Raw genomic sequence first — 24,074 nt, 5'->3', positions numbered from 1 at the left:
CTAGTGACATTGGTAATAGCAAAACTGATAACAGTAAAGGACTTTGGTGATTGGGTTATGTTTGTCAATACATAAACACAAGCCATTTCAAAGTAATCTTCAATTAGAAAACTAAAAAAGGAGAAATTATAGACTTTATAATCTATGAGACAATATTTAAAAAAAAAAGATAGGCAAAGCATTGAGTACCTAAGCAACAGGGTCAACAATAAAGAAAACAGTATCTTTGAAAAGGAATGTCTTATCCAAATAGAAACACACTACATAATGGATAAATAAATGTTGTATTTTGGTAACAATTAATAATTTTTGTAAGCTATAAAACAATTTAAACTCACGGAAATATTTTGTATTTTTTGTGTATAAAATGAAAATTTTATTTTCAATACAACTGAATATAGTAAATTATGCCATAGATAATAAATATTTTATACACATCCCACCAGTGTAAAATACATAAACCACAATAGCTTCTAAGTATTACTACGTATCTCCATTTAGCAAAGACTCAATAAACATGTAAGCCTACACATACAAATAATTATTGTTTGTTAAATGAAATGGGATACACATTGAAATGTATATTAAATCTGAGCTAATGCAAAATTAGGTTTAAAAAAAAAAAAAGAATAAGAAACAACAAAAGAAAAATGCTAGCTACAGTTAGTTTTCAGCATCTATAAACTTTTGTTACCAGATGGTGTTCCTTATCATACAATAGGTCTAAAAATTACTGACCTAAAGCTTTTGTACATTTACATATTTTAGAGCAGTAATTTTTGCTTATGAAAAGTACCATATTTATCAAATGTGCTTCTTTTTTTTAAATTTTACCAATATCTCCAATGTAACAATCAGAATCTCTGACATAGACATTTTAAACTTAACTCTTATAAGCACTAATTTTGGTTGATTGATTGTTTGCCAATGAAGAACTTTGAGTATAAATATAAAGTCAACATAGGATTTTTTTATAATGCTAAAGAAAACTTCATCAGAGTAAATTAAATATCACAATCAATTACTAAAATTATAGATCCTATGGAAAAAAACAACAACACATTTGTTTACTAACACTTAAAACAAAAACTTGTGTTTCAGGCTGACACTCAGTGCAATGACAGCTGCTGTAGCCTATGAGTGAGAACATTTACAATGATCACATAATAAAAAAAAAAGTTGAATACATGACAAAACTGATTTATTTACAATGAGTTCAAAAGTAGAAATAATGTAAGCACCAACTCAAAATTGTTAAGTGAATTACACATACTGCTTGCAGCCAAAAAAATAATCTCAAATAAGACTTACACCTGAGGCCTGATCTACATATATAAAAAAATATTTGCATTTTGAATTTATACAAATTTGCCAAGTCAAAAGCTGAGGAGAAGAAAGTGCTGGATGTACAGTTGTTAGCATGACACTGAAAGATAAACCTTTAAGAAACTTAAGAAATAAGTTCCCCTTTCAGACCTTGTGGTCTATAGGGCATATGATGTAAAGGCCAGCTGTTTCTGTGGCCTGCGGTTTACGAGGGTGTCATGTGGTTATACTATACTTTTCCCCAACTAATGTCAGGTACCCATTAGAGCTGGGTGGACTCATAGGCGCCCAAAGATCCCGAAATTAAAAATACCAGTCTTTACCAGGATTCAAACCCGGGACTACTGATTCAGAAACCAAGCACTTTACGTAAAGCTCAGCCTCCTCAACTAAATAGATCAGTTTAAAAAAAAAAAAAAGTAGAAATATCAACAAAAACAAAACACAATGAGATCATGGAGATGAATTGTCTTAAAAGAATGACAATAAAGGATTTCAACAATAAAGATCTTTTTTTTTTTTTCAATTTTTGGTAATCAACTAGAAACAGGAAGTTAAGTATGTACTCACAAGCCACATATAATACAAATGAAAGAAATCAATTAATTGATCATTCTAAATACAATAATTTTTTTGGAAAGTATAATTTAAATACTTAGGGTTATGGAGCAATTGTATGTGTTTCTAAGGTAACGATGAGGAAAGGAAGCAGCTACTTTTGATGAAACCACCACACAGTCTGTCATAATTCATGTTAATAGAAGTCACGTGGGGATAGTTGAATGGGAGACATATCACAGATTTGAGACAGTTAAGACAAGTAATTGTAGTGAATGAGATTTTGTTTAAATATTTCATTTTGTTACTATTAGATCTATACCTCATTTCAAGTTATATCTATGTATATTTCTAAATAAACATTATAGTTTGTTTAAAAAGAAGTCTGTTCAAGTTTATTTAAAGTTTTATACTAAGAATTTAATATGCCATCAGTTTAGTTGTATTAGCTGTCTGGAGCTACAAATTCAAATCAATGACCAACCAACCACATTTAGATGAATGTTAAATGTGACCATTTGTATCAAAAAGAAGAAGTTAAAAATAAATATATATACTTTGCACCATAACTATTTGTCTAGGTGAATAAATCTGTAATCTAAGATAAAAGAAATTCTAACACTAAAAAAAGTTTTTGTTGTGATTAACAATTTATAATTTATGTAACTATCAGAAATATTTTTAAATAGCACAATGTAATAAATACATTACAATATTTTGATCTAACATAAAATTAAGTCAAATAAAATTAAGCTAAGAGTTTTATATTTAGTTTCCCCCCAAAAAAATATCCTGGATTCTCACATTAACCATTTAAACATACTTCCAAATGATTTTTATATCTATATATTTATATTAGTCAACATTAGTCAAGATAATATACACAATGAAAAAGAAAAACTAAAAAAAATTGTGTACACAAAAAAAAAAGGAATTTTTGTTATTGGAATGAGATTTTACATTTAAACAATCAAACTATATTTCAGTATCATCCACAATAAAAATAAAAAAGTTAAACAAAAAAAAATATTAACCGTTTGCTGAACATTAACAATATTAACAACATATGTATCTAAAAATATATTAAATTATTCAAAACTAAAAGGAATGTTCCTTTAGACACACAGCAAATTAAATAATAATATTTTACCCAAATAAATATTTACAGAGACAAATTAATAACATTTTGCACTCACACACACAAACTAATAAACAATAAATTCCTTGTTGGAGATACAATCGCTTCATCTATTACAGTTCACTTCAACGTATTGCATTTGATAAAGATTTTACATTTTATATACGGTAGACATTTGTTTTACATTGGTTACAATTATGAAAAGAATTTTTTCAATTTCATTTGAAGAGTCCATGGAAAGAAGACAGTACCGTAATAGTCACAAAAAGTGAAAAAAAAAAAGATAACTGAATTTTTAAGTTTTTAAATTTCAGTCAATTAAAGTTATCATACCTGTTCTTTTTTTTTTTTTTTTTTGCTATTATTCCAATATCTATATTTAATTTATGTAACAATAATAATTTCTGCAATATTACAGTAAACATAGAACATGAATACCATGGACACTTCATATGTTAAATCTATTTAAAATGTATTAATTCACAACTAATGTAAATTCACAACTAATATTAGTAATACAAACTCTGAAATGCTGTAGTAATAGTCATAGTCAAACATAAGTTTAATGATGTCTGAATGAGGATTTTGTGCTTGGGCATCACACATCATCAAAAATTCCTTTTGGTGCCCTTCCAGAGGGGCGACTGCTGGTTGGTCTTGACAATCTGGACTGATATCCTCCATTTTCATTTCTATTCATTCCCCTTCCATAGTTTTGGCCTCCAGCATACAAACCATCTTCTGCATCTTCTCTGAAATCTACAGGCTCAATAGATCTTAAAAGCTCTGAGCGGTCATCCTCATCTGGACTTCGTGGCACAGTGTAGCGTTCTGAGAAAATAGATACCAGCAAGATGTAAAATTTTATATTAAAACAGTAAAGAAAAGTTATTCGTTATCAAGTCAAAACTATACAGAAATGTCAACATATTTAAAAGTCCAACCTAACAAGTTTAACAATGTAGTAACACTAAAATGAAGCACTGAAGACTTCTCAAAATGAACTAAGACAATATTTAAAAGGAAAGCTGAATAATAACCTCTTCTTTCAGCAGATAATGGAACATCCTTGTTAGATGAAGCTTCACCAAATCTTTCAGTCCAAGTTTTTCTTCTTGCTTCAGCATCATTTTTTCTTTCCATTTTTCTTTTTTCTAAAAAGAAACAACAAACAAATATAATAGTAATAACTTTTCATTTATGTTAATGTTTTGTAGTGTTTTTTTAATATAGAAGAAAATTAGAAACAATTTATAAGGATAATTTTAATTGGATATTCACCTCTAGCAACCAACTCTTTTCCTTCATTTATCAACTCTTGGGTCATATCATCATCTCCGATAAACTGCTGAAATCCCATAGCACTGAGAATACGATTTCCAAGGTGGAAGTAGGTACATATACAAAGTAACACAATCAGGATTGGGAAGTAAATATTGAAGCCATTGGAAATAATAGCAATTACATCCATGTGACCCATAATCTGTAAACATAAAAAAATTACATTAAATTAGGTTTTATATTTCCACATCATTTAGAAGATAAATACTATCAATTCAAATTACCTAATGAATTATAGACTTGTTTTAGAACAAATGAACAAAATGAACCCACTTTTTGATATTAACAAAACTCACTCTAGTATAAGACGTTTCTTCAATTTTCTTATCTTGAATAATATGACTGTCCAAATGAATTAAGCCAAGGAAATTCAGACACATTGGTGGTGTTAAACGGCATAACATCCTTAGAAGGAAAAAAAACAAACCTGAATGAGAAAGCTCTAATAGCTGGTAAGCTAGAAAACCTTGAATATAATAAAAAAGGACAATGTTAACTCTAATTTGTCTAAACAAGCAACTTACATGCCAATAAATATTAAACTATGTTCATTGGTCTGATGGTGTGGAGCAATGTAATACAGATTGAGAACTCTGATCTTAAACACACTGAAATATGCACAGAAGCAAAGGTATGCTATAGTCAGGACTGAAGCCAGCTGAAATGTAAAACATTATGATTAATAAAAAAAATGCTATACAGCAGTGATATACTGGGAACATGTTGTTTTTTTTTACAAACAGGATATATATGTGTATGACTTGTGTGAGTAGAACTGTAGAATGCGTGTGACTGGTGAAATAATATGAACAAGGAATCTTGAGTGTTACATAGTAGAGAAAATGTGCACATACAGGGACCAAAATATTGATTCATAATAGAAATCAGAAAGCCACAAAGATAAATGCACATTTCTTATTCTATAAGCTAAAGCAAATTCATACAAGTGCTCCTTCTTTCCTAGTGCCATTAGAGAATGGAATGGGTTGCCTGAATCAGCCTGGAAAACTAACAACTTAGCACTTAGCAGAGTTTAAGTCATTGATTAACATGCATGACATGCATAGGACATAAATATCTTCTTTTTTGAAGTAACACCTGTAATAAATAAGATGATAATTATAGTTATGAACGACTTTGACATAATAAATCTGCGATTAGACATTTTTTGTTTAGCTTTCCCAATGAGCTAATGATCCTATCACCTGTCTGGACCAGTTGGGAAAGGGGGAGGGGAAGAATGGGGTATCTTGGTGAATGTTTACATGATCATTTTCTAAAAGATATAGGAAACAACCCTAGCAGTATATCAAAAATCAAAGAGTAAAACTAACTCAACTCAAACAATGTGTGTCAATGGCCAAGAGAGTACATGTCAGTACTGTTTTATTTGTTTAAAATGTTCTGGATGTAATATTTACTTGAGTACTTACTGTATTGATATTATGCTAATTTTTAATTTAACTTCAATGGTTAAGTGCAATAGTATCTATTGTATTTTTTTTTTGTAAAAGTTGTGTCTGTGTTTATGCTGAAACAATATTTGAGAACGTGGAAGTGGCCTCACTCATCCTAATTTTAGGTCATTGGAAATGTTCTAAAATAAAAAATATTTGAAAAAAAAAAAAAAAAAGGGATTCTTTTTTCACTTTGCTTCCTTCACCCTAAAACTGAAATGTGTTTGATAAAGGAACAGTTTTGAAAATGAGCACAAGAAGTAAAATTATAATGAAAGAAAATAAAGATTTATTTCTCATACTCACCTCAATATAAACATAGTCATAGTTTTCCCTTGCCAGATTGATAAACACAGCAAACAGTGAGAGTACTGGTTCCTTTATAAAGAATAAGCACTCAGACCAGACAACCATGAAGGAGACAATAGTTAGTACTCCTGCTCCCACCATATATACATAGGGTCTCACCAAGCATATCCAGTACCATTCTAAAAAGTACAACATTAAGCATTTTCTTTAACTAAACTGAGAAAGTAAAAGCCAAGAAAGTTTTTAATTTGTGAATACCAGTAACTAAATAAGCATAACACCTGTTCTAAAATGCTTGGGCTGATTCTCATGGGTCTATAGGCTTAGTAAATAGGACAGTTGGAGTGAAAAACATAAAAATAGTAATTTTTAAAAATGCAATACAAACTCTACTTATGTATAATATTTTAGAGTGCCTTATATTTTTTAGAGCTCAAATGATTAAAAATGATAACAGTGCTTGTCATCAACAAAATGTCCTTTGGTTCCCTTAGCTACAGTTGATGTAGATTTTAATTGCCACAGCTTAAGTTGCTGTAGGGGCATACTATTTGTTCTGCCTTTTATCACCAATGCTGATGGTGTTGACTATGCTTTTACTTCAACAGTTGCTGAGTTGCCCAGTTATTACCTCACATTCAGCTAATTCAATTTAGAATTAAGTAAATTGTGTATCAATGAATGGAGAGGTGATCAGTTACAGTTAGTGTTATTTGGATTTTTCTACAAGCACATCTTCACAGAGATGTATTACAAAGTCATTTTAACAATTCATGTATGCTAATAGTAATATTCAGAATTATTTATTGAAATGCCATGCAATCAACTAGCAGTTTACTTAATAAAAAGAAAAAGTTCAGGTTTTGAACTGTTTGGCAATTCTCTGAATAATTAAATAATGCAGTATTTGATTGTACTATGTGCCACACTGTTTTTTTTTTATGTTAATATATGCAATGCAACACATAACATAGCATATATATATATCATTAATAAAACTTGTTACTGGAAAGTTGATTAAATTGTTTAAAACAATACTAAACCAATTTATATTAAAAAAATGAACTAAGAAAATTACCGATTGCAGGATTATAGATTTTTCGTATCCAAGGAAAGTAATAAACTCCTTTGGTCAAATCAGAGTGCCTGTATTTCCTCTCTGAGTTTTGCATATTTGCATCAATATCTTCCCATTCAAGTGCATTGTTGATTAGATTTGCCCAAAGAATGCTGGTGCGTCTTTGAATTTGACTTCTCCTGTTAACAATAATAACGCATTCAAAAGAAGTAAAATTATATAAAGGAATTGATTTTTATAAGCCATTTCAGTCCCAAAAGTTCTGATACCCAGTACCATCATTTATATGGCACCAAGGACCTTGAGACAAAAAATGTCTCAGCAAAGTCTGAAAAACCTTAGAAGACAACTGTCACCTGCTCCATTGTAATTAATCGAAGTCTCAAAGTGGATGACTTCTGTTCATTAAGGCTCAAACATAACTGTTCCTTACTCTGTCAGACTGTATCAGTGTTACTCATTGACTAGTGAATGTGAAAAGGATCAAGATGTCTGGGTGTAGTCACTTGATAAACTACTGTGTGTAGAGTATGTCCTTTTTTTTTTTTTTAAAGTGGGGGGGGGGGGGGGGGTTTCAATGTTGTTTTTTAATTGAATAAAAAAAGCCACAGTAATCACAACCCATTTTTCATATGGATCTATAAAGCAGTCATTATAAGTTAACACCATAAGGAATTTGCTATACAAAATAATTAATTGAAGATGCTCATTAGATCAGTAATGATGGATGATTGGTGTAGGTCGTGCAGAGCCGACCACAGGATTTTTCATTGAGAGGTGCAAGTTGATTCCTTTAACACTAACCTGATCACCTTCTTATGCAGCTTGACTAGAGTACTTTCACACAAAATATCCTGTGGCTGATTAAAGTCTTCAAAGTCATCATTTTTTCCTCTGACTGACTGACGTGTACTCTCTGGGCACTGAAAGTATTGATTTTGATGAAGGAGAACTTACAATTTATATTACTAATACTATTTAATATATTAGAGTTATGATCAAACTAAAAAATTTAAAATTTTACAAAGTTTAATTCTGTTAGGTCATACCATTCAAATGCAAAAACAAAGATAATTCATGGCAGTTCTCAAATTGCAACACAAAAATATCAGAAAAAAACACAGACATACAAAGAGAACCGGAAAAGCTATGTTTAAAAAAGACTGTTGGTAATAAAAAAAAAAGGGGGATTGTATTGGTAAGAGAACTTAGGAAAGTGCTGACTGCTCATTGCAAAAGTGGATATGTAACATATATTAACTAATAATTAAAAAAAACATTTACAAAGATAAAATTGTAAGACATTCTTTTCTCTATTTCAAGCTCATTTATTATAAAATTGCAATACCTTTGTCAATATTGTATCCATATGTTTTCTTAATGGGTGGTTATATCTTATTTTTTCAGCAGTTCTCCGAGTCTCCTGAAAAAAAAAGTGTTTTCAAATACTGTAAAAAGTAAATATAAGCTAAGTATTTCACATCAAATGTTAATGCATAATATCAAACGTTTAAGCACAATGAAATGCTAAATTTAAAATCTATTTCTGAAAATAATAACCCTAATCTTAAGATAAACAAAAATATATTATCTATCAGGTGTAAGAAATAAAAAATAAAGAAAAATCACCTCAAGCACATCTTCCAATGCTTCTTCAGCTTCAGTTTTTTCAGTGCTTAACTTAGCAATTTTAAAATAGGTATTTGACAATGTATAACCTTTTTTTGATTTGTTCCATAGTGATCTGGGTACATCAACCAAACCATAGCCTAACATCAACACCAACACAAATAGACCCCAGGTATTACTTGCTGTTACACCAATTATCTTTAATTTCTCTCTGAAATTAATTAATATGTGATGCATTTTATGTAGAAATAATTATCTAAATGAATAACTATATTTTAATATAGCTTAATGAGGCTTGAATAATAGCTTTTGTACACAATTTAACAACTTGAATTACCCATCAATGGTAACATGTGCTGCCACATAAATTAAACAAATTCCAAATATAAGTAAGTAGGTTCCATAAAAGATTGCATTTTCAATAAGTGCAGACTTTATTTTCCCTAACACTGTGAAATCGCCTGTTTTAGCATAGGACTGCATCATTGGCATAATTAACCTGTAACAAGATCATACAAAACGTTAAATCGTTATTGTATTTTAAGAATTTTAATGCACAAGAAAAAAAAACACTAAAAAAGATATTTAAACTGCTGGGAATCTACTATGTATGCATTAAATTCACTGTTCAACATTCATCTGTATTTCAAAGCCTTCTTATCAACCAAAGAACTTAATTCGAATTTTTTTTTAACACACATGAAAATTAATTAGATAGCTGCCATTTAATTCACTTTTTTTTTTTCTAGTGCTCCTTTTACATGGTCAAGACTATAAGAATAAAAGTGAATAGCAATGCACTAACCAGGTTAAAACCTGTGATGTCCAATAGATAATTCTCCAGAGAATAGGCAGCACTTGATCTGGTATGTAAGATGCAGGTTGTTCACAGCTGTTGTTAGCATGATCTACATACTCTGAAACTTTCTGGCTGGAGGCTACTTCATTATTATTAACATAAGCTTGTGGATTAGTTGTAATATTGTATAAGTGAGAACTGTTGGTTACAAGGGTAGTGTAGGCCACTGTCGTTGATTTTGTAGTATGATCTGATACACATTGTCTATAAAATGTCTGCAATAAACCAGCATACATGTTACGTCCTTAATAATGTTAAGAGTCTGAATATAAATCTAAATAATACCACGAAAGAAATAAAGATACAATCGTATTTTACTTACTAGAGAAACATCCAGGGGCAGAATAAATATTATCATCAGAGAGAAATACCATGATATAAAGCAGCAAATTGTGATCAATAAGTGCTGTTTTTTTAGATCACCATAACGATGGAGTAAAAAAGCAGCCAAAGCACATGTGAAAATGATTTCCACTACTAGAGGTCCAGCACTCATTTTTTTTATATTTCAAACTGCAATTAAAAGAATTATTGATACATTAATTCTTAACATCCTTTTCTTTTACATAAAAAGAAAATTTATTATAAGTAATTTCTATTAATACTGTAAACTAAATTAATTAGAAAAAGACAAATAGTTTAAATACTGATAAAAACAAAACAATTATTACCTTCCCATATACACTAAGAATGAAATTATTTACATTCATAACTTCTAATTATATTCTGCACATAGTAGAATTTCGTTGTTGTTTTTTTGTTTGCAATCTCATCCATCTGAAATATAATTAGATCTACATACATGTGTATCTTAATAAAATCAAGCCAATGATAATTGACATGAAGAAGTATCCACATAGAAAGAAGTGAGATAACATAGTCAATATTGACTAAGTAATTCAACTAAAGATAAACAAAGGAATTAAAATCTGCTGTTTAGTAATTTTAATATGTTAACATTTTAAGACCTAATCTTGCTTTATTTATTGATCTAGATAGCCCTTCAATGCAAATAAAACTGACCCTAATTGGTACATGAAATGTACACTAGGTGGGAAGAGTCTTCATTCAGATATTGCCAGTGACAGATCTTTATGGAGACTGGTCGCTGCATCCAGCATTAAACGGCGCGGGATGGTCTAAGTCTAGTTAGCCAATTTCTAGTCAAAATTCAGATATTTAATAACTTTTACTGTTAGTAAACACAAAGCTCAAGAAAAATTTGGGGAATTACAAAAATAAGTTGATCAGACTGATGTGTCCCACATTTTTCTCCTATGAATCATAGACTGAAAAGTTTGGAAAGTAAAGGTAAATACAATGAGATTTTCTGTACAAGCTGAACAAGAAGAAATGCTTTACAAATCACTTCCTTTGAATCTATTTCCTTAACCTCAATACAATAAATTTCAATAGTAGATATAACTAATGAGACTGAAATCATTACATGTACATATGATATATATATATATACACACACACACACTAGATCATTATAAATCAAATGTCAGTCATTGAGTCAATATTTTGTATATATAAAAAAGTTGCATTAAAGGGAAACTCCAATGCTTTTTAAATTTGAGTTATTGACATATTGAAATTCTGCGTAAAAAGTTGTAATAGGAAACATTTTTTATTTAAATGCTTAGAAACATTTATATTTAATAAGTTAGACAGTAAATTCTTGCCACAGATCTAAAAAAAACAAGAGATTTTGTTTTTTTATTTGGGTTACGCCACTTCCCTCAACAATACTGAAAGTGAATCTAGATCTAACCAATTGTATCGCTTTATTCTTACAGTAGTAGCTGTTAGGCTTAGTGATGACCTAGTCCAGAGTCCAGAGCTATGGTACAGTTATAGAGATATATTTAGATCTAAAAGCATTAGGATAACCAACTTAAGAAAAAAAAAGTAACATTTTCATCTACACACCTCCCTGTCCCAAAAGTAAATAGATCATGTGTCTAACTGATTCTAACAAACTGGTCAGTGTAAGGCTAGCATAGGATATGGGTCGTTGGTCATGACAGGACAACCAAACGAAAGTGTTTTGTGTGATGAATGGTCAGGTAAGAAAATTCACTGCCATGGTTAATAAAGCATGTAGATCTAGATCTATTCTTAACACATTTTTTTTTCTTTGCTTACAAGATCTAGAATCTAGATCTTTATCTAACTGCATAAACCTAGGTCTATTTCTTTTACGAGATTGTAAACTTTATTGTATGGTTTTCCGTTATACAGTAACTGTGACTAAGTCAATAGATTCACAGGTTAGTGTGATGTCACATAGAAACCCGGTGAAAATCAGACTGTTTTTGGATGCGCATAAAAATTATGTCAGAAAAACATCAAATTAGATCTAGACTCTACTAAGACGACTAAGTTATTATTATTATTAGTGAAAATAAAATAAAAAGAATAATATATTCATATTTATTATTATACTAAAAAATTGTCAAAACCTTCAGAGTTTCCTTTTAAAGGAATAGAATCAATCTATATACTATATTATATATATAGGGCCATAATAATAATAATATGCTAGATATAATATATATTGTATTTTATACAATATTAATATAGACCAGCGATGCCCAAACTACGGCCCATGGGCCAGATGACGTGCTTCAATAGAGATTGTGGGATTGACAAGAATATTTAACAAAAAGAGACAAGAAAATGAGTCGGCGATAAGGGCCAGCTACAGCTCACATCCTAAATAGAGCAATGAAGCCTTTATCCAATGGCGAATGTGTAAAAAAGTGCTTGAAGAATGCATTATAAGCTGTCGCGGTACAACAACAATTTTGATATAAGAGGAGTTAGCAGCTATGAAGCATGGAACTACAACTGGAGAAGACCTGCTCAAGAAGTGTCAGCCATCATAGAGGACCTTGCTCTTCCTTGGAATAAATTAGTTGGAGTGACTACTGATGCGCTAGAAATATGGTTGGATGTCACAGCGGACTGACAGCAAAGGTTATTTTAAAAAGTTGAGTCAAATGGAACTGAACCCTTGCGGCTTCACTGCATCATTCACCAACAAAATCTCTGTGGAAAGGATTTGAATCTAGACCATGTGATGCTGATTGTGTTTAGTACTGTACATTCCATCAAATCACAAGCTTGAATCATAGAACTATCAAAGATTTTCTGACCGAAATATGAAGACATTCTATTTCACAATGAAGTGCGGGCTGGTTAAGCGTTTTTTTTTATTTGAGACACAAAATTGAAATATTTATGATGGAAAAATCAAAACAAGTGCCACATCTGAACAACCCCTCATGGTTGTGGGATTTGGCTATTTTATGCGACATCACATCACATCTAAATGAACTCAATACCAAACTACAAGGGAAAGACACATTGCTTTCGCATGTGTATGCAGACATGAGCGCTTTCCAAACAAAATTGCAACTCTTCATTCAACACTTCCAACCTGAACCACTCTACATAATGATAAGCAGCTAAATAAAAAAAAATATGATCCAACTTCTGAGGTTAAGGGTGATCACAATGTTTTCAAGCACTTATTTGTGTAAATAAACTTTTTCAGTGATGAAATATGCGAAATCCATGTTACGTAATTGACTCACGGATGAACAGCTAGATTCAGTGCTCCGACTTGGTGTTTCATCTATGCAGACAAATATTCAGAAGATGGTTTTGGATAAACTCCATGCATCACATGAATTTATGTAAGTAGGCCCACAAATAAAACTAATAAAAATAGCTTATTGTATTTTTTTTTCCTTTTGGTGATATGGCCCGGGACACGTATGCCGCAAATTAAAATGGCCCGCAGACCAAATAAGGTTGGACATCACTGATATAGACAATATAGATCTAGTAATTTCTAGTCACAGTCTAGTAGTAAGTAGTAGTAGTAGGACTCATTCTGAGCTCATTTATTTCATTTAAATAAGAAAAAACACAGTGATTTTTTTTTTTTGTTTACTTTCATGTTTTCCTATAAATTAGTATAAAGAGTAGTAACTTAATAAAGGCTAGATTTTAGTTCTAGATCTAGACTGTCAATAGTCACACGCCTCACAGTCGGAGTCACACTATGTGCCTATGCTATATATACTAGAGTCTAGACTATACTTGACTATAGTACTAAAGATGTAGGGCCTATAGTGACTATAGAATAACTATTATAATATAATATATATAATAATATATATATAATACATTATTAATAATCTAGGATTCTAGAATCTAGATTCTGATACTCTATATAATATAGATATAGATCTAAGTCGTCTAAGTCAGACTAAGTCTAAGTCCATCTAAGTACTACTACTACTATTATTATGGGAAGTTTTACCAGTATTACTACTACTCATAGTGAGTCATACTCCTACTACTCTAAGTACTACTGTGTACTATAAATTGAAATGATTAATTTAATCTATTAATATATATATATATATATATATATATATATATATATATATATATATATATATATATATATATATATATATATATATATATTAAATATATATAATATTATTAATATACTTATATATATTATATATTAGTTATATAGTATTAATTTTTATTATTATCTTATCTTATCTTATATAATACAGACGTTACTTCAAAAAAGAAGATGATTACGTCCTACGCGTCATGCATTTAGTCATGCATATTAACCAATGACTTAAATTCTGCCAAGTCACTGGTTTTCCTGGCTAGCTCAGGCAACCCATTCCATGCTCTAATAGCACTAGGGAAGAAGGAGTATTTGTACAAATTTGTCCTAGCATATGGGACGAGGAATGTGCCTTTATCTTTGTGTCTTTCAGAGTATTTTATTAAATTTTGTTTTTGTATTTGAAGATTATGGTTCAGTGTTTTATGTATGATTGCTACTTTACTTTTGAGCCTTCTGTCCTGAAGGCTTTCTAAATTTAGTGATTATACTAAAGGTGTTACTCTAGTCAAATGTGAATATTCGTTTGTTATGAATCTCACTGCTCTATTTTGTGTCTGTTCCAGTTTCTTAATGTTTTCTTGAGTTGAGGGGTCCCAAACAGAGGATGCATATTCTATTATTGGCCTAACCAAGGTTAAATAACATTTTAGTTTTATGTTCTTATTTGATTTATAGAAATTTCTTTTAATAAATCCTAATGCTTTGTTTGATTTTTTTGTAGTTTCATCAATATGTGGATTCCATGATAGTTTTTCATTTATTATAACACCTAGGTATTTTGCGTTTTTAGTCTGTGTTACTGGTTTGCCATGAATAAGATAAGTGGAATTAATTTGTTTTAGTTTTTTTGTTACTCTTAACAATTGACATTTTTCTGGGTGGAAAGACATGCTCCAATTTGATTCCCATTTCTGTAATTCATCTAATTCTCTTTGTAAAATATCTGTGTCTTGTGTTGTTTTTATTGTTCTATATATTATGCAATCGTCTGCAAATAATCTGACTTTTGTTCCTGAACTAATGCAATTTGGTAAATCATTTATGTAAATTAAAAATAGTAGTGGACCCAAGACTGTTCCTTGAGGTACACCTGAGTTTACTGTTATCGGTGTTGATTTAGAGCCATTTATTATTACAGTTTGTTCTCTCCCTATCAGAAAATCTTTAATCCACTGATGCAGTGGACCATTAATGCCGAAATATTTTAATTTTTTAAGCAAACTATGGTGGTGAACTTTGTCAAAAGCCTTAGAAAAATCTAGTAAGATAGCATCTATTTGTTCACTATTATCTAAACCTTTTGAAAAATCATCAATTAGTCCTATTAGTTGTGTTTCACATGATCTATATTTCCTAAAGCCATGTTGGTATGGTGTGAGGACACTATGTTTGTCTAAGTGGTTTATGATGTTGCTACATATTATGTGTTCTAGGATTTTACATGTGATGCTGGTAAGTGATACTGGTCTGTAGTTTCCTGGGTCAGATTTTTCTCCTTTTTTAAATAGGGGGGTGACATTAGCTTCTTTCCAGTCCTTTGGTACTCTGCCCTGGTTAAGTGAAGCCTGAAAGAGTATTTTGAACACTGGGGCTAGCTCATAGCTTAGTTCTTTGAGTAATCTAGCTGGAATACCATCAGGTCCAGAAGCTTTATTTGGTTTGGTGTTGGCTAATAGTTTTTGAATTCCATTTTCTTGTACTACTATATCTTCTATGTTGTTTACTTGGTTCAAATTCAGTAATATGTCTTTGTCTCCTGGGGCTGAGAATGCTGATGCAAAGTATTTGTTTAGGATGTTTGCTTTAGTTTCATTATCATTATGTGTTATGTTATGTTCATCTTTTAATGGCGCTATGCCTGTTGTTTCCATTTTCTTAGACTTAATGTATGACCATAGGTTTTTGTTGTTATCTTTAGATATTACATTGTTTATGTATTCACTCTGCAGCTGTCTGCTTACTTTTTGGGTTAAGTGTTTAATTTTTATATACTTTTTGTAAACTCTTTCTGCATTAGTTTCTTTAAATTTTTTATATAGGTTTACCTTCTGTTTACAAAGCTTCTTTAGTCTATTATTAAACCAGCATTTATTTATTTTGTTTGATGTGTATTTAGTTGGTATATGATTTTCTATAATGCTTTTAAGATGGTTTTTAATGAAATTCCAGAGGTCATCGACTGGTTGGTTAATGTCTTTTTCTAATAAGAATGTTTGTTGAAAGTTTAGTGCAGCTTGGTGTAGTTGTGTCAGGTTACATTTATTCCAGAGTAATATTTTTCTTTTGGGTTTTGTATTGGCTACTGCTTTTATCTGACTGTGTATTTTTATGATCTCATGGTCTGATAGACCAGGGATAATTTCATAATCAACTACTAATCCAGGTCTGTTGGTTAAGAAGAGATCTAATGTGTTGTTTAATCTAGTTGGCTTTTTAATGATTTGATCTAAACTTAGGTTGTGTAAAGTTTCTATGAAAAGCTCATTTATGTCCTTAAGGTTTTGGTGTTTATCTATGGTTAGTGTTTTCCAATTTATATCAGGTAGGTTGAAATCACCCATAATCCAAAAAACTGCATTTTTATTTGTCTCTTTAAGTGTAGTAATCTGATTACATAGTTCCTGCATGTATTCTAAACTAGAATTTGGTGGTCTGTAAATGCTGCCTATTATTAGGGATGTTGAGGTGGTATTAATTTTACAAAATGTTGATTCTACATTTTTTGAGTTAGGTAAGGTAATTTCTTCTGCTATAAATTATAAGAGTGTTTTTTTTATAATTATAATAGACTAAATAGACTCTTACACTTATAGAGTATACTCAGTCTCAGTATACATTATACATAATACACTACAGTCTACACTATTCACTATGACTATAGTCATTCATAATAGTGTATAGTCTATAGTTATACTTTATACTAATTTTATTACTATAGTATAATAGTTATATAATACTAATAATAGTAGTTACAATTACAATGAATAGTTACTCACTGTTAACTATAGTATCAAAGTATGTACTGAGTTTATTAAGAGACATTATCATTAGCCTTGGGAGTCAAGTTTAGACTACTTTAGTTACACTTTAGTTTAGTAGTTTAGAGTCTCAGTGTCTCTAACTCTATGAGTCACTAAGACTATGAATGATTTATCTATCAATCTATCTATTAAAACTAAGAGTTGAGAAAGAATGAGATGCACATTCAGTTCAGTAACTGCATTATCACACATTAAGATGAAAAAATAAGTAAACTAGATATAATATAGATCTAATTCTTGATCTAATTATTATTGTTATTGTTGCATGATGATGATGATTATTTATGTATGCCAACCTTCTAATTCACTATTGACGTCAACAATCAATATTCTTTTTTTGAATAGTTTCCCTTTAATCAGGTGTGGCGCTAGCAGAGTTCAAATAAACTGGCCTATAAAAAAAAACAAGATTACAAAGAGAGTTTATGTTAGAGGCGGCCTCCATCAAATTCACCAATGGACGAGAAATATATTCAAGCCATATTCTTGTTTTGATCGTTTAAAGAAATTTTTAAAAATTGGCGTTATTTTTCACATAAAAAGCAAACAGTGCAACACGTCGTCTTTGATAAGACTCTTCTAACTCTTCTGGAATAAGTAGAGTAGCGTTAAGTGATCACCTAAGTTCAGCATGGAAACCTCCCGATACAATGTCGGTGGTACCTAATGCGGTAGCTCATTCCTACACATAATAAAAAAAAAGCATTTTTTAGTATTAAAACATGTCATTTCTATTTGGGGGTTTCAGCTGTCTTTAAGGATCTTTTAATGAATAATAGGCTACCGTTGTTTATTGGCGAAATAATGCACACGTGACAAATCTTAATTCATATTGCCTCACATCGTGTTTTCTGTGCAGCAAAGACATCTATAACATCATCTACTTCAATAGTGTCTAGTAGGCCTATTTGTGACTCCACTGATATTAAAGCCCTTCTTGCGTCATTGTGCTCCTGAGATAGCTTTTGATTAACTTAGCTTTGAGAATGATCTTTCACATGACGCAATGGAAGTGGCCAGAGTTAGCAGTATTCGGATGGAGGTTGCAAGGTTTGAGTACACATCATTACCATATGAAGCCAGCTTTTCAATATGTCAATTGGTGATTGTGGCACTGGTTTGTTGATGAAAAGTGCTCGTGCACCAATGACATCGTTGAACAAGCGATTTTTCTGTATTTCATCATGCAAACAGGAAAAAGTAACACAGTTTTTCATCAGCGTGTCATCATCTATAGCAGGCATGTCAAACTCATTAAGGTGTAGGCCTATGTGCCGCATAGAAAACTTACTATGACCTGAGGGGCCGCAGCAAAAAAAAATCAGTTGCAAAACAGCCTACTATTTTTTTTTGTAAATTAGAAATAATGCAAAAGAATACAATAATTAATAGCATATCTTTCCCTTGGCTAAATTTGTAGTAGGCCTACTATTGGCTAATTAAAAAATACTTTGATTACGCATTATTTTCTTTGTCCTGATGCTTGACATCTTTTCTGGGGATACCATTTTATTAATGTCAGATTGAAATTTGTTTGCCACTTACGCTTTCATCATAGATGACAAATTTTGATCAGATAATCTTGGACGGTGAGGTGTTTTTGTAGCTTTTATTATGGAAAAGAACTGCTCACAGAGACCTGTGCTTGTAAACATAGATAGAATTCTGGCTGCAAATTTCCGCAATTCAACATACCGTTCAGGGTAAATAACTGTACAATTTTTGTACAGCCATTTCAATATACTTCGATTTCAACTAAGAATCTGACTGCTATTCTATCAGCTCTAGTTGCACATTTCCAGCAGCATTTTCAGAATCAAATGAGAATGGAGATACAAAACAAGAAAATTCTTGCTCTTATGTAACGAAGTCACGAAAACGGTCATTGAAAACATCTACTAACGATTCTAGGTGTAAGACATTCACCAAATGTCGCAACCCTATTTAATCTTTTTAGTTCCCGACACGTTGAGAAGTGAACAAGATTTTCACTTCATATTTGGTTTATCCACTGTCCTAATTTTGCTTGTAAGCACTTCACATGATTACACGCAGTTGTGACAATTTTGTCTATACTTTGAAGTTTCAAATTCAAGTCTTGCAGGTGACCAATGGGATCAACTGCTAATGCCAAATCCTGAACACATTCGTCAGTTTGGAAATGTTCAACAGGTTCAACTTTCATGTTCAGAAACAATACGATTTCCTCACGCTGTGCAAACAATCTCTTCAATATTATATGTCATGAGAGCCAGCGGACTTCTGTGTAGTAGGGAACACAATTAAATTCATGTCCAATGCCATCCAGAAACATTAAAAATTGGCAAGCATTAAAACCGCGGGCACGAATAAAATTGAGAAGCGACTGAAAATGTTCTTATGACATGTTGAAACTGTAATGGCTGTGCGCAGAATGTTTCTTGGTGAATGATGCACTGAAAATGAACAAATTTAAAATTATCATCAGTCTTTCTAATTTTTGCAAGTAACTTTGCATTAAAACCATTTCATTTCATGGTTGGTGCGCCATACCTTATTAGACTAGATAGCTTTACCAAAGATAAATTGTACTGCATTATCACCTCCTGTCATTTATGAGTCCTTATGAATATAACCAACTGTGCTACACCTTTTATATCAGTTGACTCATAGAGAGCCAATGAAAATAATTCAAAATCAACTATTTTGTTCTTTAATTGTTCACGCAACCTGACTGACTTGTCATTTATTCTATCTGCCACAGTGTCACTTGTTAACGCTATTTCTTTGAATGCTTTCACCTTTTCTGGACAAATTACTTCGGCTCTAAGGACACACTCCTTCATAAAATCACATTTATTAAATGATTTGCAACGGCTTACAATGAAGTTTGACAAAATGTAACTTGCTTTCACTGCAGACTCACCCTCGTTGTTCAGTTTAACAAATACTATTTTTCAATTCAAGTAGCTTGTCATCTCTTGTTTTCCAGCGTAATAGTTTAACATTATTTTTATAATTTTTTAGGTGGCCAAGGGGGCCGCATGCAAGGTGGTCGCGGGCCGCATGCGGCCCCCGAACACCCAGTTTGACATGCCTGATCTATAGACTCAAAGAGGTGTCTTGGTTCAAGAAGAAACCCAAAGGTGTCCAAATAGTTTTCCAGCCTTTGGAATCTGTCGTTCATCTCCACATGAAGTCTGTCCAGCACTTCTGTCGCAACACGTTTGAATTGCAGTTCTATTGACAGTCCTAAATCAGAACTCAACTCCCCATCAAGTCTTTTCTTTCTTCTGGTTGTTTTGATTGAAGGAAATTCATAGCATTCACTTCTTTTGCTTTTTCGATGGATTGGGTGATCAGTTTTGTCCATTTCTCATCATTTTGCAGAAAGCATGAAAGGGTTTTAATTTTTTCAACAGCTTCCCGTATGTGCAGTCCAGACTTTTTGTAGTTTCTTCTGAGCTACGGTATATTAATTGAGACCAGGAGATTTGAAAAGAATTGCAGATAAGCCAAAAATTCATATTTTTCCACTACATGAAGAAGATTCTGTCCATTGCTTCTAGTGTCCATTCTTTCGGTTGTTGATTCAGAAAGTTTCTACAACAGCTTGATGATTTTGTCTAGCTGCAAGGTAACTGCCGTCGTAGCTTCTCCTCTTGTGGACCACTTGTATTACTCTCCAGGCTCCAGCTTTTTTTTTAGCTTGGCTCATCTCTGAGGAGAATAGGAAAAAAAGTTGAACGGTTCATGTGAAGTTCCAAAATAAAAAGGTGACAATCGCTGAATCTATCTCAGCAGAATGAAGAGCTGCCATGTTCAGAGAGTGATTATCACAGTTCAGAAATGTCTTTGGATTTATGTCTAAGAGATTATCATAGTTTGACCTCTGCACAGATCAACGTCCAGTCCAATGTCTTTAACTTAAGAGTTTTCAGAATAAGTTCTTCATAATGTTGTCCATCAGGTTTCAAAATTTCAAAGTAACCAATGAATGACTCCTTTATTTAGAAATTATCTACATCCAAGTAACCAACTGTTAAGGATACCTGTTCTTGATGAGAAACATCTGAGTGGAATCAAGCATCAGAGAAAAGTAAAAAGCTTGCTTGACTTTCCTTACAATAGATTCCCTAACTTTATTGCCCATTAAGTTTATGAACTCATTTTGAATTTCTGATGGCAAATAATTCGATTCGATATTCGATTCTATGTAAGTGGTGTTTCGTAACTTCATCAAATTCTGCAAGAAATTTCAAAGATGCTAGGATTGGGTGAATTCAGTTTTTCGTTGTGACCACGTAAGCTTGAGTTTGTTTTTGCTAAGTGCTTTATAGCTTCTGCTACACGCTTCAGAATATCTCTTCAATCCTGCTGATTTTTCAAAATTTGCGCATGAAACTTATATGACAGTTCATCTGCTTTTCTTCTTCTAACTTCCTCTTCAAAACAGATTGTCCTTCTTCATGTTCTTTCAGTCTCTGAGGTTTCTTCCATTTGGTGAAACCAACTCCAGGTTTTCTCAATGTACTAGATGTCTTTTCAGAGGCCTCAGAAAACAGTACACATGCAAAACAAAATAGAGAGAGAGGAGCTAAGATCGGTTACAAATTTCTCCTGTTGGAAGCTTTCTGGTGAACCATGATGTCAAACTTTATGATTTATTTTGATTAAACTATACTGGAAACAAATACCGTTCATCTTTGTTTTGAAAAAAATAAGCTACCCTTAAACAGAATTTTTGCTGGCAGTTCCTCAGATAAAATTCCAGGTTGGATCTATCCTATCTTGTTGTACTTAACTACAGCTTCTTCCACTTCTGGAGAAAGTGATTTTGGAAGACCATCATTTGACTGATCATCTGTATCATTTACTTCAGATGTTTTCTCTGACTGGTAAAAGGTGTTCCCATGGAGTCTCTTCAGCACTACTCTCATCAAGAGACATTTTCACTTCTTCGACTGCTGTATCTTTGTATGAATCATCTGAATAGTGATACTTTTCTTCGTAACGGTCATGGTCTCCTTTGTTTTCAGTGTTCTTATCAAGTTTTTCTTCAATGATAAGGGTTCAAACACGGCACTATCGTGATGAATCTAATAAAACGAGCCGACCCGCGGCTGGATGATCTTATCTTATATAATACAGACGTTACTTCAAAAAAGAAGATGATTACGTCCTACGCGTCATGCATTCAGTCATGCATATTAACCAGTAACTTAAATTCTGCCAAGTCACTGTTTTTCCTGGCTAGCTCAGGCAACCCATTCCATGCTCTAATAGCACTAGGGAAGAAGGAGTATTTGTACAAATTTGTCATATGGGACGAGGAATGTGCCTTTATTTTTGTATCTTTCTGAGTATTTTATTAAATTTTGTTTTTGTATTTAAAGATTATGGTTCAGTGTTTTATGTATAATTGCTACTTTACTTTTAAGTCTTCTATCCTGAAGGCTTTCTAAATTTAGTGATTTAACTAAAGGTATTACTCTAGTCAAGTGTGAATATTCGTTTGTTATGAATCTCACTGCTCTATTTTGTGTCTGTTCCAGTTTCTTAATGTTTTCTTGAGTTGGGGGTCCCAAACAGAGGATGCATATTCAATTATTGGCTTAACCAAGGTTAAATAAACTACCCTATATAGGCCTACTATATACCAAGTTACTTCCTGAGAGTAACACGGCACTAGTCAGCGCCATGGAAGGTACTCCTTGAAATTGAGAGTAACCCCGCACTGAAAGAGTTAATACTCTGTTTGGAATACATACAAACAGAGTCACTAACATATAACAACGTGAAAAGCAAGATTACATGACAGTGACGTAATATTTAATTTATTTAAAAACAAATTTCGGACACTCATTTGGCCCCCACCCCCTCAAGTGGGGGCCCGGGGGGGGGATCTTCAAATTCTCTCCCTCCTCCCCCACCCTAGTTTCGCCACTGACAGGGAACTTAAACCAATATTTAAACAAGGATACCCCAAATTCTGGTTACAAAAGTGTATTACAATTTTATATCCTGAATGATGGGTTACCGGTACCTATTTTACAGAAGTTGTTGGCTGCTGTCCCGTCTTCTCATTTGGTGCAACTTGTTTTCATTCAATGAAGCTCATCACAAATAAAAGAATTCAACAGGAAATTTGTGCTCGTTGAGTCGAGCATAAATACACTCATGTGATCTCATCAACCTCATCCAAGTTATTAATTTTTAAATTTTATTTTAAACAAATATTAAAATCTCAATAAACATCTTTTTTTTTACGTTTGTTTTATGTTTATAATAATAATAATAATTTTATTTTTAAAGCGCTGTTAACAAACAAAATGCATTTATCATGTAGGCCTAGAATTTTTTCACTTAGGGGCACGTGGGCAAGTTTTTACTAGATAAAGGGGTCCCTGGGTCAAAATTTTGAGAACCTCTGCTTTAGTGCCACAAAAATATGGATTTTATAAAATAAAAAACACTTGTTGCTGTGAAATTTTAATTTTAAAATATCTATTAATGAAAAAAACAAAAACAGAAATTTTATGCCTTTAGCAGAGCTGAGCTCCTATATAACACTATCGAAGTCCATCATAGAAACTATATCTGCTTTAATAAATTACCCGATAAAAAGTTCGCCAACAATATTAGGTCACGAAATAGGCTCACAGATAATTGGTTCATTGGACATATTGTTAATATTCTTGACGAAATATCATTGCAAAACGAATGTCAAAAATAAAAAGAGAAATCATTTAGCTTCCAAATGTCGTTCTAAATAGTTCAAGGCTGTAGTGCATTCAGGGCCGGATTTAAGTTGAGGCCCTTTGTGCTTCCCTTAAATCCAATCCAGAGTTCATTTATTAAAAGATGAAAAAAAAAAAGTTTAAATTAAAAAGTTTTGGCTTTAGG

At 31.9% G+C, this 24,074-nt stretch overlaps 1 protein-coding gene across 4 annotated transcripts; it reads right to left on the bottom strand.

The window, feature by feature from the left end:
- Positions 1-1,734: 1,734 nt before the first annotated feature.
- Positions 1,735-17,550, bottom strand: LOC106066051 (G-protein coupled receptor-associated protein LMBRD2-like). 4 transcript variants are annotated; one of them, XM_056030105.1, is made up of 15 exons: positions 17,486-17,550; positions 10,367-10,472; positions 10,018-10,208; positions 9,642-9,910; positions 9,174-9,335; positions 8,837-9,047; positions 8,556-8,630; positions 8,012-8,130; positions 7,208-7,386; positions 6,127-6,308; positions 4,888-5,021; positions 4,660-4,768; positions 4,304-4,505; positions 4,063-4,176; positions 1,735-3,853 (listed from the first exon to the last, which is right to left on the bottom strand). In XM_056030105.1, the coding sequence occupies exons 3-15, from the start codon at positions 10,189-10,191 to the stop codon at positions 3,621-3,623; spliced, it is 2,163 nt and encodes a 720-aa protein (XP_055886080.1). In that variant the 5' UTR covers positions 10,192-10,208; positions 10,367-10,472; positions 17,486-17,550; the 3' UTR covers positions 1,735-3,620. The 4 variants fall into 4 exon arrangements, with proteins under 4 accessions (XP_055886080.1, XP_055886082.1, XP_055886081.1 ...); XM_056030107.1 differs by lacking the exon at positions 17,486-17,550 and adding an exon at positions 17,145-17,280; XM_056030106.1 differs by lacking the exon at positions 17,486-17,550 and adding an exon at positions 13,301-13,641.
- Positions 17,551-24,074: the final 6,524 nt, after the last annotated feature.

Source organism: Biomphalaria glabrata, chromosome 5 (assembly GCF_947242115.1).
Source record: "Biomphalaria glabrata chromosome 5, xgBioGlab47.1, whole genome shotgun sequence".
In the NCBI taxonomy this organism is placed as follows: domain Eukaryota; kingdom Metazoa; phylum Mollusca; class Gastropoda; family Planorbidae; genus Biomphalaria; species Biomphalaria glabrata.
This window is presented reverse-complemented; position numbering and strand designations above follow the sequence as displayed.